We start from the raw sequence: 19,334 nt of genomic DNA on the forward strand, positions 1-19,334 counted from the left end.
GTCATTTTCCACTTCACACACAATTTGATAACTGATATCGCGAAAAATAGCTGGAATAATTCAAGAATCATAAATTAAGAATTACTCACTCACACAAATTATACTTAATTCGCAAGAGCTAATAACAAAGCACTTGAAAACATGCCTGACCTCCTACAATGTGAAATGACTCAATCAAACAATAAGCAAAATGAACAAAAACAGCTGACCAGAAGAGTCGAAAATTTCCCAATATTCCACACATCAAAATTGGAGTAACTCAAAGAGAATAATTCCCTGCCTTACTCTTTGTTTTATTCTCACGCACACTCTCCGCAACTTGCTCTCTTCGCTGTTGCTTTATCCTTTCAGCTTAAACTTGTGAGGAATCAAGTTTGAAGACTTTAAGAACTATACTCCTGAGTTGGTATTTAAGCAATTTAATTGTTTTGGCTTACTTAAAATGTAGTAGTTACATTTTAATCCTTTATGTTATGTTCTTAAGTAAGTATTCTCTTATCTAGTTATCCCATTGATGCCATCTTTATGTGTTGTACCGCGTGCTCTTATCTAATGCAGCAGCCACAATCGCAATCACAGTTAGAGCCACAGTTACATCCGCATCTACATTCACATTCACATCTCCTTTAGGTGGCTCTGTTCTCTCTGTTGTCCTTGCTCTCAAAATGCTTCGCTCGTTGTTTTGGCTTCGTGTTGTCGTGTTGTTGGCGTCTCGTGTTCGTGACGGGCGCACAAGGACTGCGGCGAGTCCTGTTTCGCATTTTGTCGCCATTTTCAGTTTCAGTTGAAATTCGTGCGTCGGCCGGTTGGGTTGTGTGGCAAACGCGCTGCTTTATCAACAGCCACACGTGTTGCATTCGCCTACAACCACATACACGCACGCACACACACAGACACACGCATACATACGTGAAAAACACGCAAATTACGTTACGTTACGTATACGCCGTGCCTGCCATTGCCCTCGAGCGTTGACTGCGACAACAATTACGCGATTTTCTTGGCGTGTGAGAATTAATGCAAGAAAATTATGTGAATTACAAGTGAAGTGTAACAAACGAGATTAAATACTCCAAAAGCAAGTGTACAAAAAAGTAAAATAAATACACAACAAGCAAAAAAAAAAACCCAATAAAGTATTAAAGCACGAGCTTAAAGCAAAAGCCACAAGCCGGAGAGCATGTTAAATAGTTTGCACAATTTTGGTAAGCATAAATGCCCATAAATCCTGGCAAGCAAATAAATGTACAAGTGTGTGAGTGTGAGTTTCTGTATGTGTGTATGTTTGTGTTATTTTCTATACATATAAATTGGTACATGGGACATTTTGTGTACCCGGTTTTGCGGTTCATATGCAGATTTTTGGCTGCTAAATTCGTAATATTGAGAAATTGATGAGTGCCACTAGGTTCAGCGCAGGCGAAGCCACAGTTCAGCTCTCGGCGACTGGCAGCCACTTCATTAATATGCAGCAGGCGACATGCGAATGCGAATGCTGTGCGTTGTCAAGTCACCCAATTTCAACCCAGAGAAATCCAACCTCAAACCCAAGCCCATTGCCACATGCCGCACACACACACACACACAGACAATGCCATTTAATAGCACTTTGTGAGTGTGTGTGTGTGTGTGAGAGAGTGTGTGTGTTGTGGTCCCTTCGTTTCTTTGCCGCCAAGTCGTCTGCATTTGTGGAAATGAGTATCCTATAGCTGGTGCTTGAATATCATCCTGTCTACTGCCTCCTGCTGATGATAATGTTGATTTTTGCCTTCCGCAACAATTTGCTTTGAACTTTGCCCTCCTTTCATTCTCATTCTCATTCACTTGATATGCTTCTGTTTTTCACCCCTTGTTGTGTTGATTTCATAAACGTTTCTTACCTGCTTTGAAGCTATGGTCAACTCTCCGGACACCGTTTGAGCTTTGACTTTTTGTTTCATTCCGATTTTATGACACACTTGACATTAGGGAGAAATTTATTGGGTGCAAAAGATAAATAGCTGAGGAAGCGCCACATAAAATGCATTCACATTAATTTAATTAGGTTTAAAATTGTGTTTTAAATGCAAGAAAATATCGCATCGTAAACTATAAATATACATTATTATTAGGCAAATAAATCAGTTTAATTAAATGACAACACAGCTTATTAATTCGTTGCCATTAAATTTATAAAAACAGCAGCAACATGAAAAAATTGTAAATATATGCAAACAATTTGTTTCAAGTGTTAATACCAAATATGAATGCGCATTAATATTAATAATTAAAATTGCTCAATTAATCATAAAAAGTTACACATGTTCGACCACAAAGCAAACAAATATTAAATGAGCTACGTATGTAAATGTTTTCTTAAAGACTTGAGAAAACCTTTTAGTTTAATTCGAGTAAAAGTTGACTACGAAATTTTATCAAGCTTATTTTTATGTACACACAAATATTATTTGTATTTTCTCTCTTTGCTTTGAGCAAATGTATTTCTATAGTTGAGCTGCCTGTGGATATTTAATGTCAACTATTTGTGTGCGTTGGCCAAAAGTAATATGTGATTTTATAGTCGGAAGCAGCATCTTTGGGGCCATTTGGGGGCAAACATTTAAACCTTTTAGCACTGGTTTTGCAATTGGTTTTCAACTCGTGCATAAATTATGCACGCCAAAGGAAATAAAAAACAAAAAAAACAGTAAGGACAAAGCACCAAAGCAACAGAGCTGCCAAAGCAAAGGCAAAAGGCAAATCAAACAAGAGCAGAAAACATGAAAATGTTGTAAAATAATTTCAATTCATTCTTACGCACGCATGCCTGAAGGGCGTCTCTTTGCTGTTGCTCTGATTGTTGTTGTTGTTCTTGTTGTTGTAGTTGCTGCTTGTCATTGTATTGGTGCTGCCCCCAAAAAGTGTGCCACACATACGAATATACTTTTCCATAAGTTGCTCAGCTTCAGTTGTTTACTGCCAGCCCAAAATATGAAATGAAATAAGCGCAAAATAATCAAAATCACAACAACAACAACAACACAAAATAATAATAATAAAAAAAGTGAAACAAATGAAAGCAAAACATCAGGTGGCGTTTCTTTCTTTCGTACTTTGCACAATGTGCGGCACCTTTTTGTTGCTCTTTCATTAAATTAATTTATGCCGTATGGTTACTTTCATTTTTCTCATGAGTTCTTATTGAAATTGAACTGAAATTAGAATTTATGGCTTATGGAAATAAGTGCGTTGCAAACCTTCTCCTCGAGGAATCGTAAATGATTCAATGTGGTAAATATTTTCCATGGCATCGCATTTAATTGCTTAAAGCTCTGCTGTGCACGAGAGATAAATTGCCGAAACTCAAGTTTAAATGAGCCTTAAAAAGTTTTTGTTATGCTCAACAGATGCCAGGTTTTATATTTCGATATCAAATTTCGATTCAGAATCTTTATTTGGGATAGATCAGAATGCTTTTAAAGCGCGTAATTTTAAGCCTTTAATATTTATGCTTTTTATTATATTCTGTTAATCTGCTGGCAATACTTTTTTGAATACAGCTCTGGGGCAACAACGAGATCAGCTTAAGTTGTTGGCATGTAATAATTCTTAAATATTTTATGATGCCCATTAAAATGGGAAATTGCTGAAGCTCTGGCAGATGGCTTTACTTAAGCCAAACACTGCGAAGCCAAGCCACGCCACGCCTTATTATTATTATTATTATTATTGCCAGGCATTCAGGCTAACAAATTTTTGTGCCCCCTGGTAAAAGGACTTTCTTGTGCAGCGCCATGGACTAAAAAAGAGCCAAGGCGTGGAAATTGTGAGCAAATGTGAAAGAAGCGACTGATGGCTTGCTACAATTCGTATTGAATGGAATGAATGGCAATGAATGAATTTGAGTCCAAAGAGCGAAAAGCAAATGAAAAAGAAGGCTACTTGGAAGGCACGGAGGGCACACCGTGGGGTGCATACGGAAGAGGGAGAGGGGCTTGGCTGATTTTAAATAACGTTAAGTAAGCGCACATGAATGCATTTTGATTGTCTGCCATAGTTTACGGCACGTTTCCTTGCCAGGCTCCGGAATGGAAATGAAGAACGACAAACTCACAAGCCAGCGGGTGACTCTGGACGTTCTTCCTCCTCCCTCTCCTTCTCCTCTCTCTCTCTCTCTCTCTCTCTCTGTCGTGTCTTGGCAGCGGCAGCCACTTCCTTAAATGCTGCGCTAATGTTGAAAGAAAAGTATTTTTATTATTTTTATTTATTTGCTTGCTACTTTGTATGAAATACCAACTACCATGCAGAAGTCACAGTCACAGTAACGTCAACGACTGCGATGCGGACGACGTCGCATTTCCTTGCTGCAATTTTCCAACGCGCGCTCCGTTTTCTTCTTTCCTTTTTTTTTGCCTTTTATTATTTCGTTTCGTTTTCGTTTTTTATATGTGTGTCGGTTATGCGCCGTTCCCTTTTGAGGCCATGCAAAATAATGTTTTATATGTTGCAATAAATGTACGATTCGCCCGTTCTTGTTGCCCACCCACTTCCCCTATCGCTGCATGACAACGCGCATACGCAATGTTGTACGCAGTTATCCTTGCGCCCATTTTGTCCCAGCGACTGTGAGTGTGTGCAAGTGTGTGTGCGTATGTGAAAGTACGTTTATCTCTCTGCATTTGCTGCCCAGTTGCCAACTGACAAGCTACCAATTTTGCGACTCGCAGCGTCGCATGTTCCCTCAAGAAAATACTCCCTAATTGCAATAAAGGAACAAACAACGAAATGTCGAGTTATGTTTGCATTTTTTCGTTGTCTTTGGGGGAGTTAAAAATATTTTCTTATCGCGATTTAGATTGTTGAATTTGGTAAAATATTATTACTATTATAATTTATAAAATAATTGTGCACATTACAAATGTTATGATACTCACCTTTAACTTTTTAAATAAGTGCGTTAAAGACAATTCAATATTACTCAAAGAAAATCTATTTTGAATATTCGTTTAATCATTTTTAATTACTGTTAGCAAAAAAGTAGTTCCCTAGTCTGTTATACTGCAAAAAATTATGAATCATATCTAATTTTTGTAGTAATTCTATATCATAAGAATTAATTCATATCTAATTTTTTATATTACTAAAAAATCATAAATCATATCAAATTGTTGTGTAGTAATTAAGTAGCTACTTAATGTTTTATGTTGCTTATAATAATAAAACATATCCTATACCTTTTTCTACATATACTTTTTTGTTAGTAAAAAAGTAATTCCTTAATCTCTTATGTTACTAAAAAATCATGATTGATATTTCAAACTTATTATAATTGTATTGAAAAACATATTTTTTCATTGCATACAAGTTAAAGTCAGAGTTTCATTGCTTAACTGGAATCTGGCACTTTAAAAAAGGATACAATTGTAAAGGGAACAAGGGTATCAAAAGTATTTAACGTATTTTCTATTGTTCTCTGATATTTTAATTGTTACAGCTTTCGACTGTGTGTGTGTGTGTGTGTGTGTGTGTGTGTGTGTGTGTTTGAGTATTCCATTTGAAGTCCTTTTTGCATTTGGTAGCAGAGAAATGAACAGTATGGCAATTTAATTAAAGATCAAATGTTGGTCCTTCGTCCTTGGTGCTTTTAGGGCTTCTGGTCCTTGCTCCTGTCACTGGCATAAATGTTTAACGAAGCGTCAAACGTTTTCGATTTCGCAGTCTCTTGTTGTTTGTCTGGCTTGTTGTATTACAATTGTATTCGACTTTGTTGTTGTTGTCGTTGTTGTTGCTGTTGTTAACCCAATAGATGTTCATTTAGCTGCTTTGCGTGTTGTCGTTGTGTTGTGTTGTGTTAATACTTCGTGCGTTGCGACTGTGTCACGTTTTTGCTTTGCCCGTTTGCCGTTGCCCTTGTCACAGTTCAATGTTGTTCTTGTTATCAATTTTTTTCTTGTTCTGCATAATTTCGTTTAAGGCGAAAATATTAAAGATCTTTGTCGAGTACCGAACCGAACCAAACCACATCGCAAATGTTAAGAATAAAAATGACTTCAAATGGGCACCAGCAAAATGCAAATAAAGGGAGAGCAAACAGAGCAGATAAGAGATATCTTTCAAACTTTGTAGAGTGGAATGTTTCCATTTTGTTCCCAAGCAACAGACCATGAAAATCAACATACGAATTCGTGTCCCTCCATTCCACATTTCTCCCTTTCTTACTTCTTCTTCACCCAAGCATCATCCATCTCTGCATCCTCTTCTTCGGGTTCGGCTTCGGCTTCCTCTTGCAACATCCATATCCACTTTCAGTTCTCCTCGCTTTTGGTTCTTGTTATTTTCTCTATTTGTATGCTCTACAAAGTGCATACCAGCAGTTCTCATATATGAACTCTGTGCAAATGAAAAATTGTATATTGCACGAAAAAAATGTTGCAAATGGCAAAATCTTGAAAATACAACTCGTCTACTGTCGACAGTCGACAGACGACAGACACAATGCCACAATAATACGACGCATGCCTTGGCACAGTTATTGCGATGCAGGAATTCAAGATATTTTTGTGAAACAAAGCAAAGAAAACATTTAGTGCAACGACAATTCAACAACATACAATCTCATTTCATAATGGAGCTAATGAACAACAATTGCAAGTTGCTCGTTTCATTTCAAGATATTTTCATTCGTTATTCGTTTATTCGTTAAATGATTTAACCATCTGAGCTCAGCTTATGCTAGATAATGTTCAAAAGAATCCAATTATTGGTGTGTCGAAATATTCGCATTCATTTTAACTGTTCAGCAATAACAAAGAGGAAAATTGAATTTTAATCTAATTATAAAGTTCCAAATAATTGTTTCACAGAATTTTGAATCATTTTATTTAGCGAGCGAATAATTTTAGGGTGTGTGATAAACTGAAGGAAGTTTCCATTTTACTTGAATTAATCTTTTCAACTAGGAGATAATTTGCTTTATTCATTATAATACTTTAATCTTATAAATAAATTAATGTCTTAAATAAATTATTTAGACTGCTAATACACTGAGTGAATAGTTTCAAGGTGTATCTGAAGGAAAATTTGCCACGCCAACTTCCGCCATTGCAAATCGAATAAAAAGCGTAATTTTGAAGCTTGATTTTTGTTACAAGCAATAATAACTACAGTATTTGTGATTCCTTAAAATTTAGTTGCGATCGGAAAAAAGTTGAAGAAGTTATTTAAGAAATACTTGACAAGAAATTGTTATTGCAATCGTGTTTTAGTTGTTAGCAATCTGGTATATTTTGTACTCTATGGTATATCACCTACATAAACATACCTAAAATATGCTACGACACCTTTTGTATTTTTTGGTATCTTAATTTGGTATATTTTAACAATAAGTTTTGCTTTTATTCAAAATAGGAAGCAAGTATCTCACAGTCGAGCACACTCGAGCTTTCTTGCATATTTTAGTTGTTCGTTAATTGTCTACGCAATACTCGAGTTGCCTTTTTATTTTGATGTTTTCTACTTCATAGCAAGAAGCCGACTTATGCATTAAAAACTATTAAGAGTAGTTTAGTTTAGTTGAGTTCTGTCCCATTTTGTAGTTGTTGCCGTGGGTAAAAACTTTAATTTGAGTTTTGCAAAGAAATTTGCGAAAACGAAATGGGTTTCGCACAACTGACGAACAGAAAAAAAAGTTCCCCCCGAAAATCAAAAACGAACGCAAGACAGAGCAGAATCGGTCAATAGCCTTTGGGCGACTACTGTGTCAGCAACTGTGGCTTACTCATATGCTACTTGCAGCCCATGGCCAATACTCCGACATCAGTTGGTTTCAACATTTAGCATTTTTCCCCCACACCCTCTTTATCCACCTGCAGTTGGAGGCAAAACTTTTTGTCGCTTCAAGATGAAAAGAAAAATCCCCTCCGAAAAAATTCATGGAAAGTAGTTTTGCTGTCTCTCTCCGTCTCTCTCTCTCTCGCTCTCTCGGGTATTCAGTGTGCCAAACTATTTATATTCGGTGTTGGCTTCTAGTTGCTGTTGCTGTTGCTGTTGCTCTAGCTGATCCGTTAGCAAAAAGTTTGCTATAAATAATTTTTGCATTTTTATTGTGCATTTTTATGCATTCGATATCGAAGTTGGTTCCGCAAATAAATATGAAAAGTTTTATTTATGTTTGGCATGGCGGCGGCTAAGTCGAAACCCAACCAGAAGTCCATGGGCGTTATATTTATGGCATTTGTTTGCCAACAACTTTCAATAGCTCAATCACGACATCCAGCCAACGTGGGGAGTCTAAGCAAACAAAACCAAAACCAAAAACTATAGCGCATGCAATATTCTTGATGTACACTAGAAAAACAAAAAAAAACAAAATGATAGAAGATTCCTTCCGAATTCGTGTTCGTACTCCAATTTGGATTTCGATTTCCATTTCGATTGTGATGTGATTGTAATTTGCTTTTCTTATTGTTGTTGTTGCAGTTAGAACGACGAACATCATCAATGTGAGTGCTGCGTGGCTTGTGCTGTGCTGCTAGCTCCTGGGGGCAATGAAATCGAGGAAGCTGCCAAAGGTTTGTGGCCTCAACTGTTTGACGCTCGTCTACTTCCCGGTGCTGGTCTTGCCCATATTAAAATGCACAGTTGTTGCCACTGCCAATGCCAGCAGCAGCAGCAGCGGCAGCAGCGGCGGCAACAGCGACTTCGACTATCGCATGCAACGGGTGCGAAATGTGCTGAAGGAAGTGCCACTGATCGATGGCCACAACGATTTGCCCTGGAACATACGCAAATTCCTCAAGAATCAACTGAAAGACTTTCACTTTGGCGGCGATCTGCGCGAGCTTGCCCCCTGGTCATCGAGCGCCTGGAGTCACACGGATCTACGGCGTCTCAAAGAGGGCATGGTCTCAGCCCAGTTTTGGTCCGCCTACGCGCCCTGCTCGTCACAGCATCTGGACGCAGTGCAACTGACATTGGAGCAAATCGATTTGATACGACGTCTAGTGCAGCTCTATCCCCATCACATGGCTCTGGTCACCACCGCTGCGGGCATCGAGCAAACCCATCGCACTGGGAAGATAGCCAGCCTCATTGGAGTCGAGGGCGGCCATGCGATTGGCACCAGTCTGAGTGTGCTTCGAATGTTCTATCAACTGGGCGCACGCTATCTGACACTAACACACACCTGCAATACACCTTGGTAAGTTGCACTTGGCTAAATTAACAGCTTGATGCTTGTTCTTTGCGATACTTACAAGTCATTTTCTTACAGGGCGGACTGCTGCAAAGTTGACGAACCGGGAAAGTATCCACACATCGGTGGACTCTCACAGTTCGGCAAGGTAAGCAAAGATAACTAAATTAAGGAAGTCTTACTTTAAAAATAAATAAAATATATGATTGTCGGTTTATGGCTAATTGATTTTTATTTAGATTAAAATTATCATCATGTTTTTAGACAAGAAAAATCAATTATATTTCGATAGCAAAATTTTTAAAGTTGGCGTGAAATATGACAGGAAAAATTATATATTATATATTACTATACTGTGTTTTTAATTTGTTTGAAGTTGAAGCTATCGTCTAAAATATATTTGTTGTATTTTTATATTCAATTCATTGTCGTTATTTATTCTTTGTTTCATACCATAAAATTAATAAATTTAACCATAATATATTTTTAAGCAACAACCATTCTCCAGTTTATAGTTTGCAGTTATTTTAAATTGATTATGCATCACACTTATGTTATTAAACAAAAATCAAAGTCAAGTCGTTTGCATATTAAAAATTAAACTTTCTTCATATACTTAATAAACAATGATCCAAATTGTTATTGAAATCGATTATATTTTGATGAAATACATGTTAACAAACACATCATAAATGCTCATAGCATATTTACGCAAAAGTTTTTATTTATATAATATGAATATAACAGATGTTTGAATTTATTTGTTGCTGACAAACACAAAAAAGACTTAAATTTCAAAAACCATTTTTATGACAATATTTGATTGCATGCCCATAAATAATTCCCTCAAAATCAATTGTGTGTAATACTTTTGCACATGTATAATTCTGAAGGCTATTTGTTAGTATTTATTAATAATAAAACAAAAAGTCTGAACAATATTAAAAATATTGAATATATGCTTCTTTATTTTGCTGCTGCTGTTTAGCTGGTGGTCAAGGAAATGAATCGCCTGGGCATGATTGTTGATCTGTCGCATGTGTCGGTGCCAACAATGCTCGATGCCCTCGCTGCATCGCGTGCCCCGCTCATATTTTCGCATTCCTCGGCTCATGCCATATGTAATAGTTCCCGCAATGTGCCGGATCATGTGCTGCAGCGCATTGTACGTATATACATATATGAAAAGCCATTGCCATTGCTCGGCAGCCAATTAACTTGGCATTAATCTAATGAGGTTTTCTACTTTGCAGGCCATTAACGGCGGTCTCGTTATGGTTGCGTTTTATCCGCACTTTGTCAGCTGCTCGGGACAGGCGACACTGCACGATGTTGTGGGTAAGTATGAAAAAAAAAAAACAAAAATTTATGCAGCTGCGTTACACATAAAGAGAAAAAAGTTTAATCCAATTCCGTTGCCTACTTTTCAGCGCACATAAACCATATACGAGAGGTGGCTGGCATTGACCATGTGGGCATTGGTGCTGGCTACGATGGTGTCAATCTGTACGTATTCATTTCTCTTTCGCTCTATTTCTTTGTGTCATTGGTGTATACGTGTTTTTTCCATCTTCTTCGTTTTTTTTTTTGTGTATGTGTTTAGTGTGCCGAAAGGCCTGGAGGATGTTTCCAAATATCCGCATCTTTTTGCCACTTTACTCGAGTCGGATAAATGGTCAGAAGGGGATATTGCCAAGCTGGCTGGCAACAATCTTATACGCGTCTTCAAGGAAGTCGAAGCAGTAAGTATAACACACATTCTAGTACCTAAAAAACACACAACAACAACAGGATAAAACGTGAGAGATAGGAGAAAGAAGAGCATTTGCTATTGGCATTCCATTGTTCATTGTGCACATTGGCAACATTTCTGAATGGCTTCGACTAGTTGTGTATACTACCTGCAGATTAAGGCTTAGTCAGAGCTACCCAAACAAAAGCACATTTCTCAGCTAGAGCCAAACAAAAAACATGTTGAGCCACTGCAGCATCCCCAAGATAACTTCGAAACGGAGCGAAGCTCTAGTTGCAGTTGCTGCTCCTCTTGTTGTTGTTGTTGTTGATGTTGTTGTTGTTGGCTATATAGCTGGTGCATTCACTGTCTGCATTCTCTGGCTCGCTTGTTATTGCACTTGGAAAATTCCTTTCAAAGGATAAAGAGAATAATGTGGCTTTGCAATGGAATTTGCACATACTTCGTGCGGAAAAGAAAAAAAAAAGGAGGGCAAGAAAGCATCGGGTTGATTCTGCCTTCGACTCGGTGGCGTCGAAAAGACGCAAGTTGCAAAATAATTTTAAAAGGATTTTCAAATGGTTATTCCGATATTTATACATGAGCATGACCAATAGCCAACAGCCAACAGCCAACAACCAGTAGCCAGCAGCCAGTCGCCAGTAGCTAGCTGCTCGAGGAGTCTTTAGCCTTTAGCAGGCTAGAAGCAACTGAAGCTGCTGCAGTTTGTTTGCGGATGTGGTCAGCTTGTTTGCTGTCTGCTTGGCTGTCCAGGATCACACTGTTTGCCGTACTATTTGTTCCTTTTGTTGCTGTTGTTGCTATTGCTATTGCTGTTGCCTCTCTGTTGCTGTCACTATGCGTTGAAGCTGCTTCGGATACACTCAAGCAGCATTCAATTTAAATCAATACGCATTGGCATTGCCCGTCCGACGACCATACATACGAGCACTACGCTCCATAAGTCTCTATGTGAGAATCTCTTTGAGCAAGTTACTCCATTCACATCGAATGCCACTCAATGCATAGTACCATTGAAAGCATCCAAGTGGGTTTGTTTTGCAGTCGAATGGCTGTGCTTGGCTAAGCGTTCGCCTCAAATAGTTGCAAGCCAAGTATTTCCATGTGTTGCACCGATCCCAAAGTGTACTTAATGCTATTCGAAATTGAGTGAAAGGCTTATGGGGCTTCTCAATGGGGCCCAGACGAGACTATCTTAACTATCTAGAGCAGTCGATTAAGGAATAATAAAGGTCAATCTATGAACTGAATCGACAGCTCATGGATCTAATTTATGCTCATCATAAACTGCAAAGCTATCTGAAGCGAACTAATATTCTTACGGCAACCTCGTTTCTATGAAGCAGTTGGTAATTTTTTTTTTCTTGCTTTCTAAATTGCTTTAGTTAAAAAACTCATTTAAAATGTGTCTGGTTGTAGAGAAGAAGTGGAAGTAGTTGGAAAGTCTCCTCAGTTCATAGCTCAGCGACTATGGTCATTTAAAGATTTAATAACAAATATAAATCATACGCCCCCTTGAACCGTTTGCCGCCTTAGCGCACATTTTATTGCTTTTGCTCCTCATTATAAAAACCCCCATAAGTTTCGTTTCACCAAAAAGAGATGCGGCAGCATTTTTAATTTAGCGCTTGTCTCGTTGCTGGCAAACTTTAATCATATTCTCTCCTTCACTTCCCTGGACTCTGAATTCTCGACTCGGACACGAACTCGAACTCGGACGGTGACTCTTACTCTTACTCTAGACTCTCTGACTGGCGCCTTATCTGCCTGCAACATTGTAATTAGTTTTGCCTTTGCGCTTCTTGTTCTATGTGCATTAAAAAAAAAGAAATAGTGAAAGAAAAAACTAAAAAGAAAAAGTAAGCTACAACCGACAATGGCTCTCTATGTGATTACAATGCGCATTTGTATTTGCCTGCTTACTTAGTAATGTGTTAGCGGATGGGAATGCGAACAGCAATGGCAACGGCAACGGCAACGGCAACAGCAATGTGGAAATGGATATGGCATTAAAAGTGTTGCCTACTTTGCCGGTCGAGTGATTAAATTCGCATTGTTTTTTTATTGCATTTTGCACTCAACAAAAAACTGTGAGTAAAGTCGACTATTAGGATACGCCGTTCCCAAATGATTATTAGTTGTGAGTGTGGCGAGTTACATTTGCGGTTTATAACCAGTTGATTATACCCATTTGGTGTAGGGTATGCAGCCACATGGTAAATATATAAGTATATGTATAGTATATATTACAGTTTTTTACTGCTGTTTATTATATGGCATAATGCTCATTAAGTATTGTTGTGTTGTAATACTTTGTGCTGGCGCTTTTCATTTTGGTTAACTCTGCCACAAAAGTAATTAAAAATGTTTGCTCAGCGCCTTTGTATATTATTTTATTTTTAGCTATTTTTTGTCTCAGCCTCGAGCGAGAGGCTTAATAAAAAAAATCACAGTAACTCTTGTGCGAGGTTATTGCCCTGACTTTGAAATGAAATATATGAGGACTCTTATGAGTTTGTATAATATTATCATCACAACGTCGCGTCGCCTGTGCTACAATTAAATTGCACATACACACACAAAAAAAAAGCAGTTCAAATGTTCAATTATTAGACGCTTAATGCGCTGCCTCATGGGAGTGAAGAAGACCCTGTGGGTCAGTTTGAGTATCTTTGTTGATGTCGGTGCCATCGTTGTGATAATTAAGCAAGTCATAGAAATTAGGCAAAAGGCCATTTAGATGATTGTCATCTCTGCTACACTCACACACACACATGCTGACACGCCTACTAAATACCCTTTTATGCCAGACACGCACTGGGATTCAAATTGCGACTCATGCAGGAGAGTTTTATGTTTCCGAAATGAATTTCGCCAAGTCAAATTAACTTTTCACTATATCCAAGAATGTTTGTTTAGAAGTATAGTTATAAAGACATAACTTTTTCAACTATAAAATTTTACATTTTTGTGGCTTTAGTAAATAATTAAAAAAAAAAAATTCTAAATAACTCACTTAATTAGACAGCACTGCAAATATGAATTTACTAATTTAAATGACCTCTAAAACGGTTTACTATTGACTTGACTTAATGCCAAAGTACACTGAATTTAATCTAACGCCCAGCGGCCATCATTAACCCATGAGTGTGCCATATAAAAATAAGCGAAATTAGGGCAATAGAGATTTGAGGCTGCTCATGGGAATGTCACAGTGTTACAGTGTTCATGCTGTGGCGCCTTTTCAATGCTTTACGAACAACGACAACAACAAACAGAACAGCATCAACAACAACCACAAATGACAGGCTGGGGAGTGAGTGGGGCGGTGGAGCAGGAGGGGAGGATATTACAGGACCAGCAGCCATTGCCATGAACATGATAATTTTCTTGACGCCAGTTTTTATCTAGACAAAAGCAGAGGCCGTTCTGGCAGTTCAGACTATTCGCAGAGGAGTGAAGAGGGAGTGGTGGAAGGGAGGGAGGGAGGCTGGCTTGTGTAAATGTATCTTTTATTTTAGCCTTTTATACGAGTATCTAATGCGAGCATGGAAAGGCATTTGGCACGACACATAGCCCAAGTGGCGGCATTGGGCAAAGTCCTCGGCAAATGGCAGCAATTTGTGCGAGACAAATTCATTTAAATATCCTATGCCGGCCTCTCTATGACTTACACTTGTATGTTTCTGTGTTTGTGTTTGTGTGTGTGTGTGTGTATTCATGCGTGAGTGGGTGGGGATGAGTTTCTATTTGCTCTACTTGCCATGTTTGTGTGCGTTTGCTTGTGTTTCAGACTGACCTTCTTACAATTGATTTGGTTAGCATAGAAGAGGCGCAGCTCTTTAACAGGCATTTTGCGCTTTGAACTTTTCTCACTCAAATGTAACTGTGAACTGTGCTTTTGCATTTCTGCAGCTCAAAGGCCGGGAACAAAAAAAACGCACTGCCAAAGGCAAAAGCCACAAAAGGACTTGTGGAAGCGGGTGGGCGTGGCCCAAAAGTGCAATGACTGAGCCCACAGACTGAGCCCAAGCTGACGTTTTATTGTTGTGTTTGTTGTGTGCTTGTGGGCGGGCGGGAGACGGAGACGGTGACGGTCGTGCACATAAAGCCTCATAAAAAAGTCGTAAATTCGATTGTTATACGGCAAACAAAGCACCGGAAATGGGCCGAGTGAGCGAGCTGCCTTTGCCTGTCTGCCACCCAACACACCTCTAACTGCCAGCCATCAAACCTTTCTCTCTCTCTCTCCTCCTTCTTTTTGTCTTGCTTTCTGTTTCTGTTTTTATTTTTCTCCCTCCTTCCTTCAAGTCACAGCTGTGCGGCCTCAAAAGGTGTTTGGTGTTGAAAACAAAACATTTTTTTTTGTGTTTTGTGTTTTGCTTTTGCATATATTTTGTTTTATTGTACGTCCCGTTTCGCTTTTTTTTTTTGCGCGGCATAAAATGTGCTTGAAACTTTGCGCAAAGCACACCCACACACACACACACGCACACTAAGTTGTTCAAACAATAATGGCTAGAATGAGCCTAACTGTGGGCTTAGAAGGCCTTTAAGGACTGACTGAATGCGTTGCCAATAAGCGTTGCGAATGCCTTTCTGTTACCGAATTTACATATGAATAATTTAATACGAATATGATTACTTTTTAAGTAGCTAACAACATAAAGGAGTTCTTCTGATTTCTGATAATACCAGCAAGACAATGTGATGAATGATTGTATTAAAAATTTAAGGAAAGCATTCCCTTTTTTTGTTGCCAATACTTAAATTTGTAGATTTTATTAAGAGATGGCTTAAAGCATCGCGTTAGAAATAAAATAGGTCAAAGTGTATTCCATTGAAATTCAAAAGACTTCATTAGAATAATGGCTGCAGCGTCCGCTGGGATATTTAATGACTATTCCGTCAAGAAAACTGCTGAATTTATGCTTAATTAATAACGGCAAATCTAATGCACTCGAAATTCAACATAAAACCAACAGAATTCCCATTTGAATATTGAGCGCAAACTTTGCCGAGCTGCAAAACTTAAGAATTTTGTTTACACAAAAGTTGCCTGCATATTGAATTAATTTTCATTAGTTTCAGCTCACAACTGACTGGCAACTAGTATGACGTTCAATCAGAGAATACGAAATATTACGCATACGCTATGTGGCACATAACTTGACACACTTTTGGTAATTGACTTTTGTTTTTGTTTTGCAATCGTTGCAGGTGCGTGATCAAATGGAATTATTGCGAGTTCCGCCAATTGATCAGTCAATTCCAGCCGAGGATATTATGGGCAGATCCTACTGTCGCTATCAAGGACCAAGAACGTGATAATTTCTTCATATGTAAAAACTGAAACCAACACACACTCAATACATACATTCATACTAGTCAAACACACACACGCACACACACTCCGGGAAAAGAGACAAGAAATTATGTCAAGCGTACGTGTTGTAAAGTGAAACTTGTTTTAGGTTAATTGACAAAGTTGTTTCGTCCTAACATGTGAACATTTGTTTTCATAGTGTGTTCGTGTACAAGCCAAGGTATGTGTGTCGTCGTATATATGTATATGTATATGTTCCCTTGTATTTGAGTATGCGTACACAGACTTTCAATCGCTCAGACTCTCCACGTGGCAGCTGCTTCCAGGCAACATTGTGCACAGCTGGCAGTGCACATAAACAAATACAAAGTGGCATAGAGCCGCCATACTTCACACACACACACAGACACACACACAAACACCCACCATATCCTCTCATCCCAGTTCAGTAGGTACAGCACTGAGGTTACCATAGCTCATCCAACACATTGTGTAAATATCATTGCCATGTTTATTTTCATCTTTAGCACTTAGTAAGGCAACAGGATCCGCAAAGAACGAAAGAAAGAAACAAAAAAAGAACGAACGGAAAAAGTAGTTAAACCGGAAAGGAGTAAAGCAAACTTCAAGAAAGAAAAACGCACAAGCAACAAAACGATAGACAAAAGCCTGGCTAAGTAAACAACATAATAAGAAAAGTGAATCGCTCCTAAGCCTCGAATTAGTAAGCAAACATAAAAGAAAAGAACAAAACGAAAAAAACTAAATAAATAAATATAAAAAGTGAAAGTGCGATCGTTGGATATAATCCTGTTCCAGGCAACAGAATATATACAGTTTTTCATTGAGTATTTTTTCTATGAAAAAGTTATACTTGTATTATTAAAAATATTATAAAAACAAAAAAAAAAAATAGCTACAAATTTGTCTATCAAAGAGTTATATTTATGTGGCTAATGAAGAGTCTCTCGGCTATATAAATTAGGATATGTTTTTTTGCGAACATTGAAAATTACTATGTAGTATAGGATTTCAAAGAGCTAAACTTTAAGCGCAGCTCTGTAAAATTAATTTCGAATTAAGTTGTGTTATTAAAAATAGAATCCAAATGTGCGCCCTTCATTAGCCATTTGCTAATTCACTAAAGATTCAAATTACACAAAGCGGTATTTAATTGCATTCATGTACAACCGTTTTATTTCACAGTCGACTTAACTAGAATGTTTTATTTAATTACTTAATTAAAATTAAACAATTAATTAGCCAGAGCTTTTCGCACACACAAACATACTCAACATGGACAGATTTTATATAGGCACGTTCCACATCATTTGGCAATTTGTACAAAGTTTTTGTTATAGTTTCTAATCAATATTCGGAAATCACAATCCACTAAATATTCTATAATTAATAAATTCAAACAAAAGTCAACCCGCCAAATAAAAAAATGCAATTAAGTTCACAAATCAATTTAAAATCATAATAAAAAGGATTTTTAAACAAATTCTAATAAACACAGAAACTGAACAAAGGTCAAACTAATAAATTATTTTTGTTTACAACCATGAACAAGAGAGATATCCTCATCCTGTCAAACGTCCTTTTTGACATTTTAATGGGCATGGTTTGTTTAGTTTGATTCATCTTCATAAAAGCGTTTTTGATGGCTCCAATAGAGCTGTCAATTGCCAGGTTATTGAAATTTTAGCTAATCATATTTGGTTTTTTTTTTATCACTAACTTTTAAATAACCGAATTGTGTTTCCTAATTAGTTTTCATAAACAAACTGTCAGGCAATGATTTGACTTTCAGTTCCACTACCACATATTTTCATAGAAAGAACAGGCAACCAGAACATCCGAAATACCATGACATATTTGAAGTTTGAATGAAACGAGGTGAAGTTAAGTAGTACACAAAATAAAAAGAGAGACAAAAACACATGTGATCAAAAATTATATTAAATATATTATTATAAATATTACGATTATTTAATAGCTAATGAGGTTTACAGAACTACAACAACAACACAACAAGAACAAACACAACTACTGAAATGAAAACAAAACATATAAACTAACTAGTTAATACCTAATAATGAAATATGAAATATCTAAAATAATAACTACTGAATTTGCAGCAAAGAGCAGAAGTCAAGCTAAGAACAGTTGTAAAATTTGCCACATAAACGAAATAAATTTATTGATTTAATCATAATACTATAAATTTAATTGTAATATTTAATAAACCTAAATGTACTCCTATAGAAAATCCAGAGAATCCAGAAAAACCAGTTATACAAAATACATGTATGTACTATATGTATGATCACAGCTGAACTCCACAAAAAAAAGTTGAGAGTTATGCAGCATTCTAACTTGTAAATATTTGTATGAATAAAACTAAAACTTGTACGATTATGTGTAAGGCATAAAGAAAACTTAACATAAAACGTTGTGGATAATAACCTAAAAACAAAACAAGAAAAAAAATCGAAAAAATTCATAAGTGTATTACGGGAAATTGTCATAAGTGGCCAGTGGAAAAAACAAAAAGAGAAATAAAGATAAATACATAAAAAAATTTAAAGACTGCTTTTGATTACGGCAATACGCACAAATGAGATCTCTACGAGTAAGGTAAGTAAATTCCGAAAATATTTCAAATTGAAAGCTTTCGCTCAGTCAACTCAAAAGAAGTCACAAGTAATCTTCATGACTTCATGCCACGTTTACAGGCACCAATAAGTCTTTTCTCACACACACATTCGTAGATGCCAAAGTGGCATTGCAATCCTTATCATTCTTACTGTTGTTGTTGTTGTTGTTGACTGTTTGCATGAGGAAGACTAGTGTGAAGAGCCATCAACACTGAAATACTTCCTGGAACTTCAATTCATTCTTCATGGCATTGTTTTTGCTGTTGTTGTCAATGTTGTTGCCGTGCTGATTGCACTCGAAACACACACTCAACAAACACTTCAGAGCCACATACACACATCCTGCAGAGAGCGTCGTCGTCTGTCTGTCTGCCACTCTGTCATTCTGTCCCATCCTGTTAGCTCAGATCTGTGCTCAGAGTT

At 37.3% G+C, this 19,334-nt stretch overlaps 1 protein-coding gene across 3 annotated transcripts; it reads left to right on the top strand.

Annotated features, from left to right (window-relative positions):
• Positions 1-805: 805 nt before the first annotated feature.
• LOC132786669 (dipeptidase 1) lies at positions 806-18,835 on the top strand. 3 transcript variants are annotated; one of them, XM_060793263.1, is made up of 8 exons: positions 806-1,205; positions 8,458-9,178; positions 9,251-9,320; positions 10,161-10,337; positions 10,426-10,510; positions 10,603-10,678; positions 10,776-10,914; positions 16,146-18,835. In XM_060793263.1, exons 2-8 carry the CDS (start codon positions 8,526-8,528, stop codon positions 16,251-16,253), a joined length of 1,308 nt encoding a protein of 435 aa, XP_060649246.1. In that variant the 5' UTR covers positions 806-1,205; positions 8,458-8,525; the 3' UTR covers positions 16,254-18,835. The 3 variants fall into 3 exon arrangements, with proteins under 3 accessions (XP_060649246.1, XP_060649247.1, XP_060649248.1); XM_060793264.1 differs by lacking the exons at positions 10,603-10,678; positions 10,776-10,914 and having other exon boundaries at positions 16,146-16,234; XM_060793265.1 differs by lacking the exons at positions 10,161-10,337; positions 10,426-10,510; positions 10,603-10,678; positions 10,776-10,914.
• Positions 18,836-19,334: the final 499 nt, after the last annotated feature.

This window comes from Drosophila nasuta, chromosome 2R (genome assembly GCF_023558535.2).
Source record: "Drosophila nasuta strain 15112-1781.00 chromosome 2R, ASM2355853v1, whole genome shotgun sequence".
Classification (NCBI taxonomy): domain Eukaryota; kingdom Metazoa; phylum Arthropoda; class Insecta; order Diptera; family Drosophilidae; genus Drosophila; species Drosophila nasuta.

Coding starts and splice junctions, on each gene's coding strand:
- LOC132786669 (XM_060793263.1), top strand. CDS start 8,526: ATGAAATCGAGGAAGCTGCCAAAGGTTTGTGGCCTCAACTGTTTGACG. Junction 9,321..10,160: donor GACTCTCACAGTTCGGCAAG/GTAAGCAAAGAT, acceptor GCTGCTGTTTAG/CTGGTGGTCAAGGAAATGAA. Junction 10,511..10,602: donor GACACTGCACGATGTTGTGG/GTAAGTATGAAA, acceptor CCTACTTTTCAG/CGCACATAAACCATATACGA.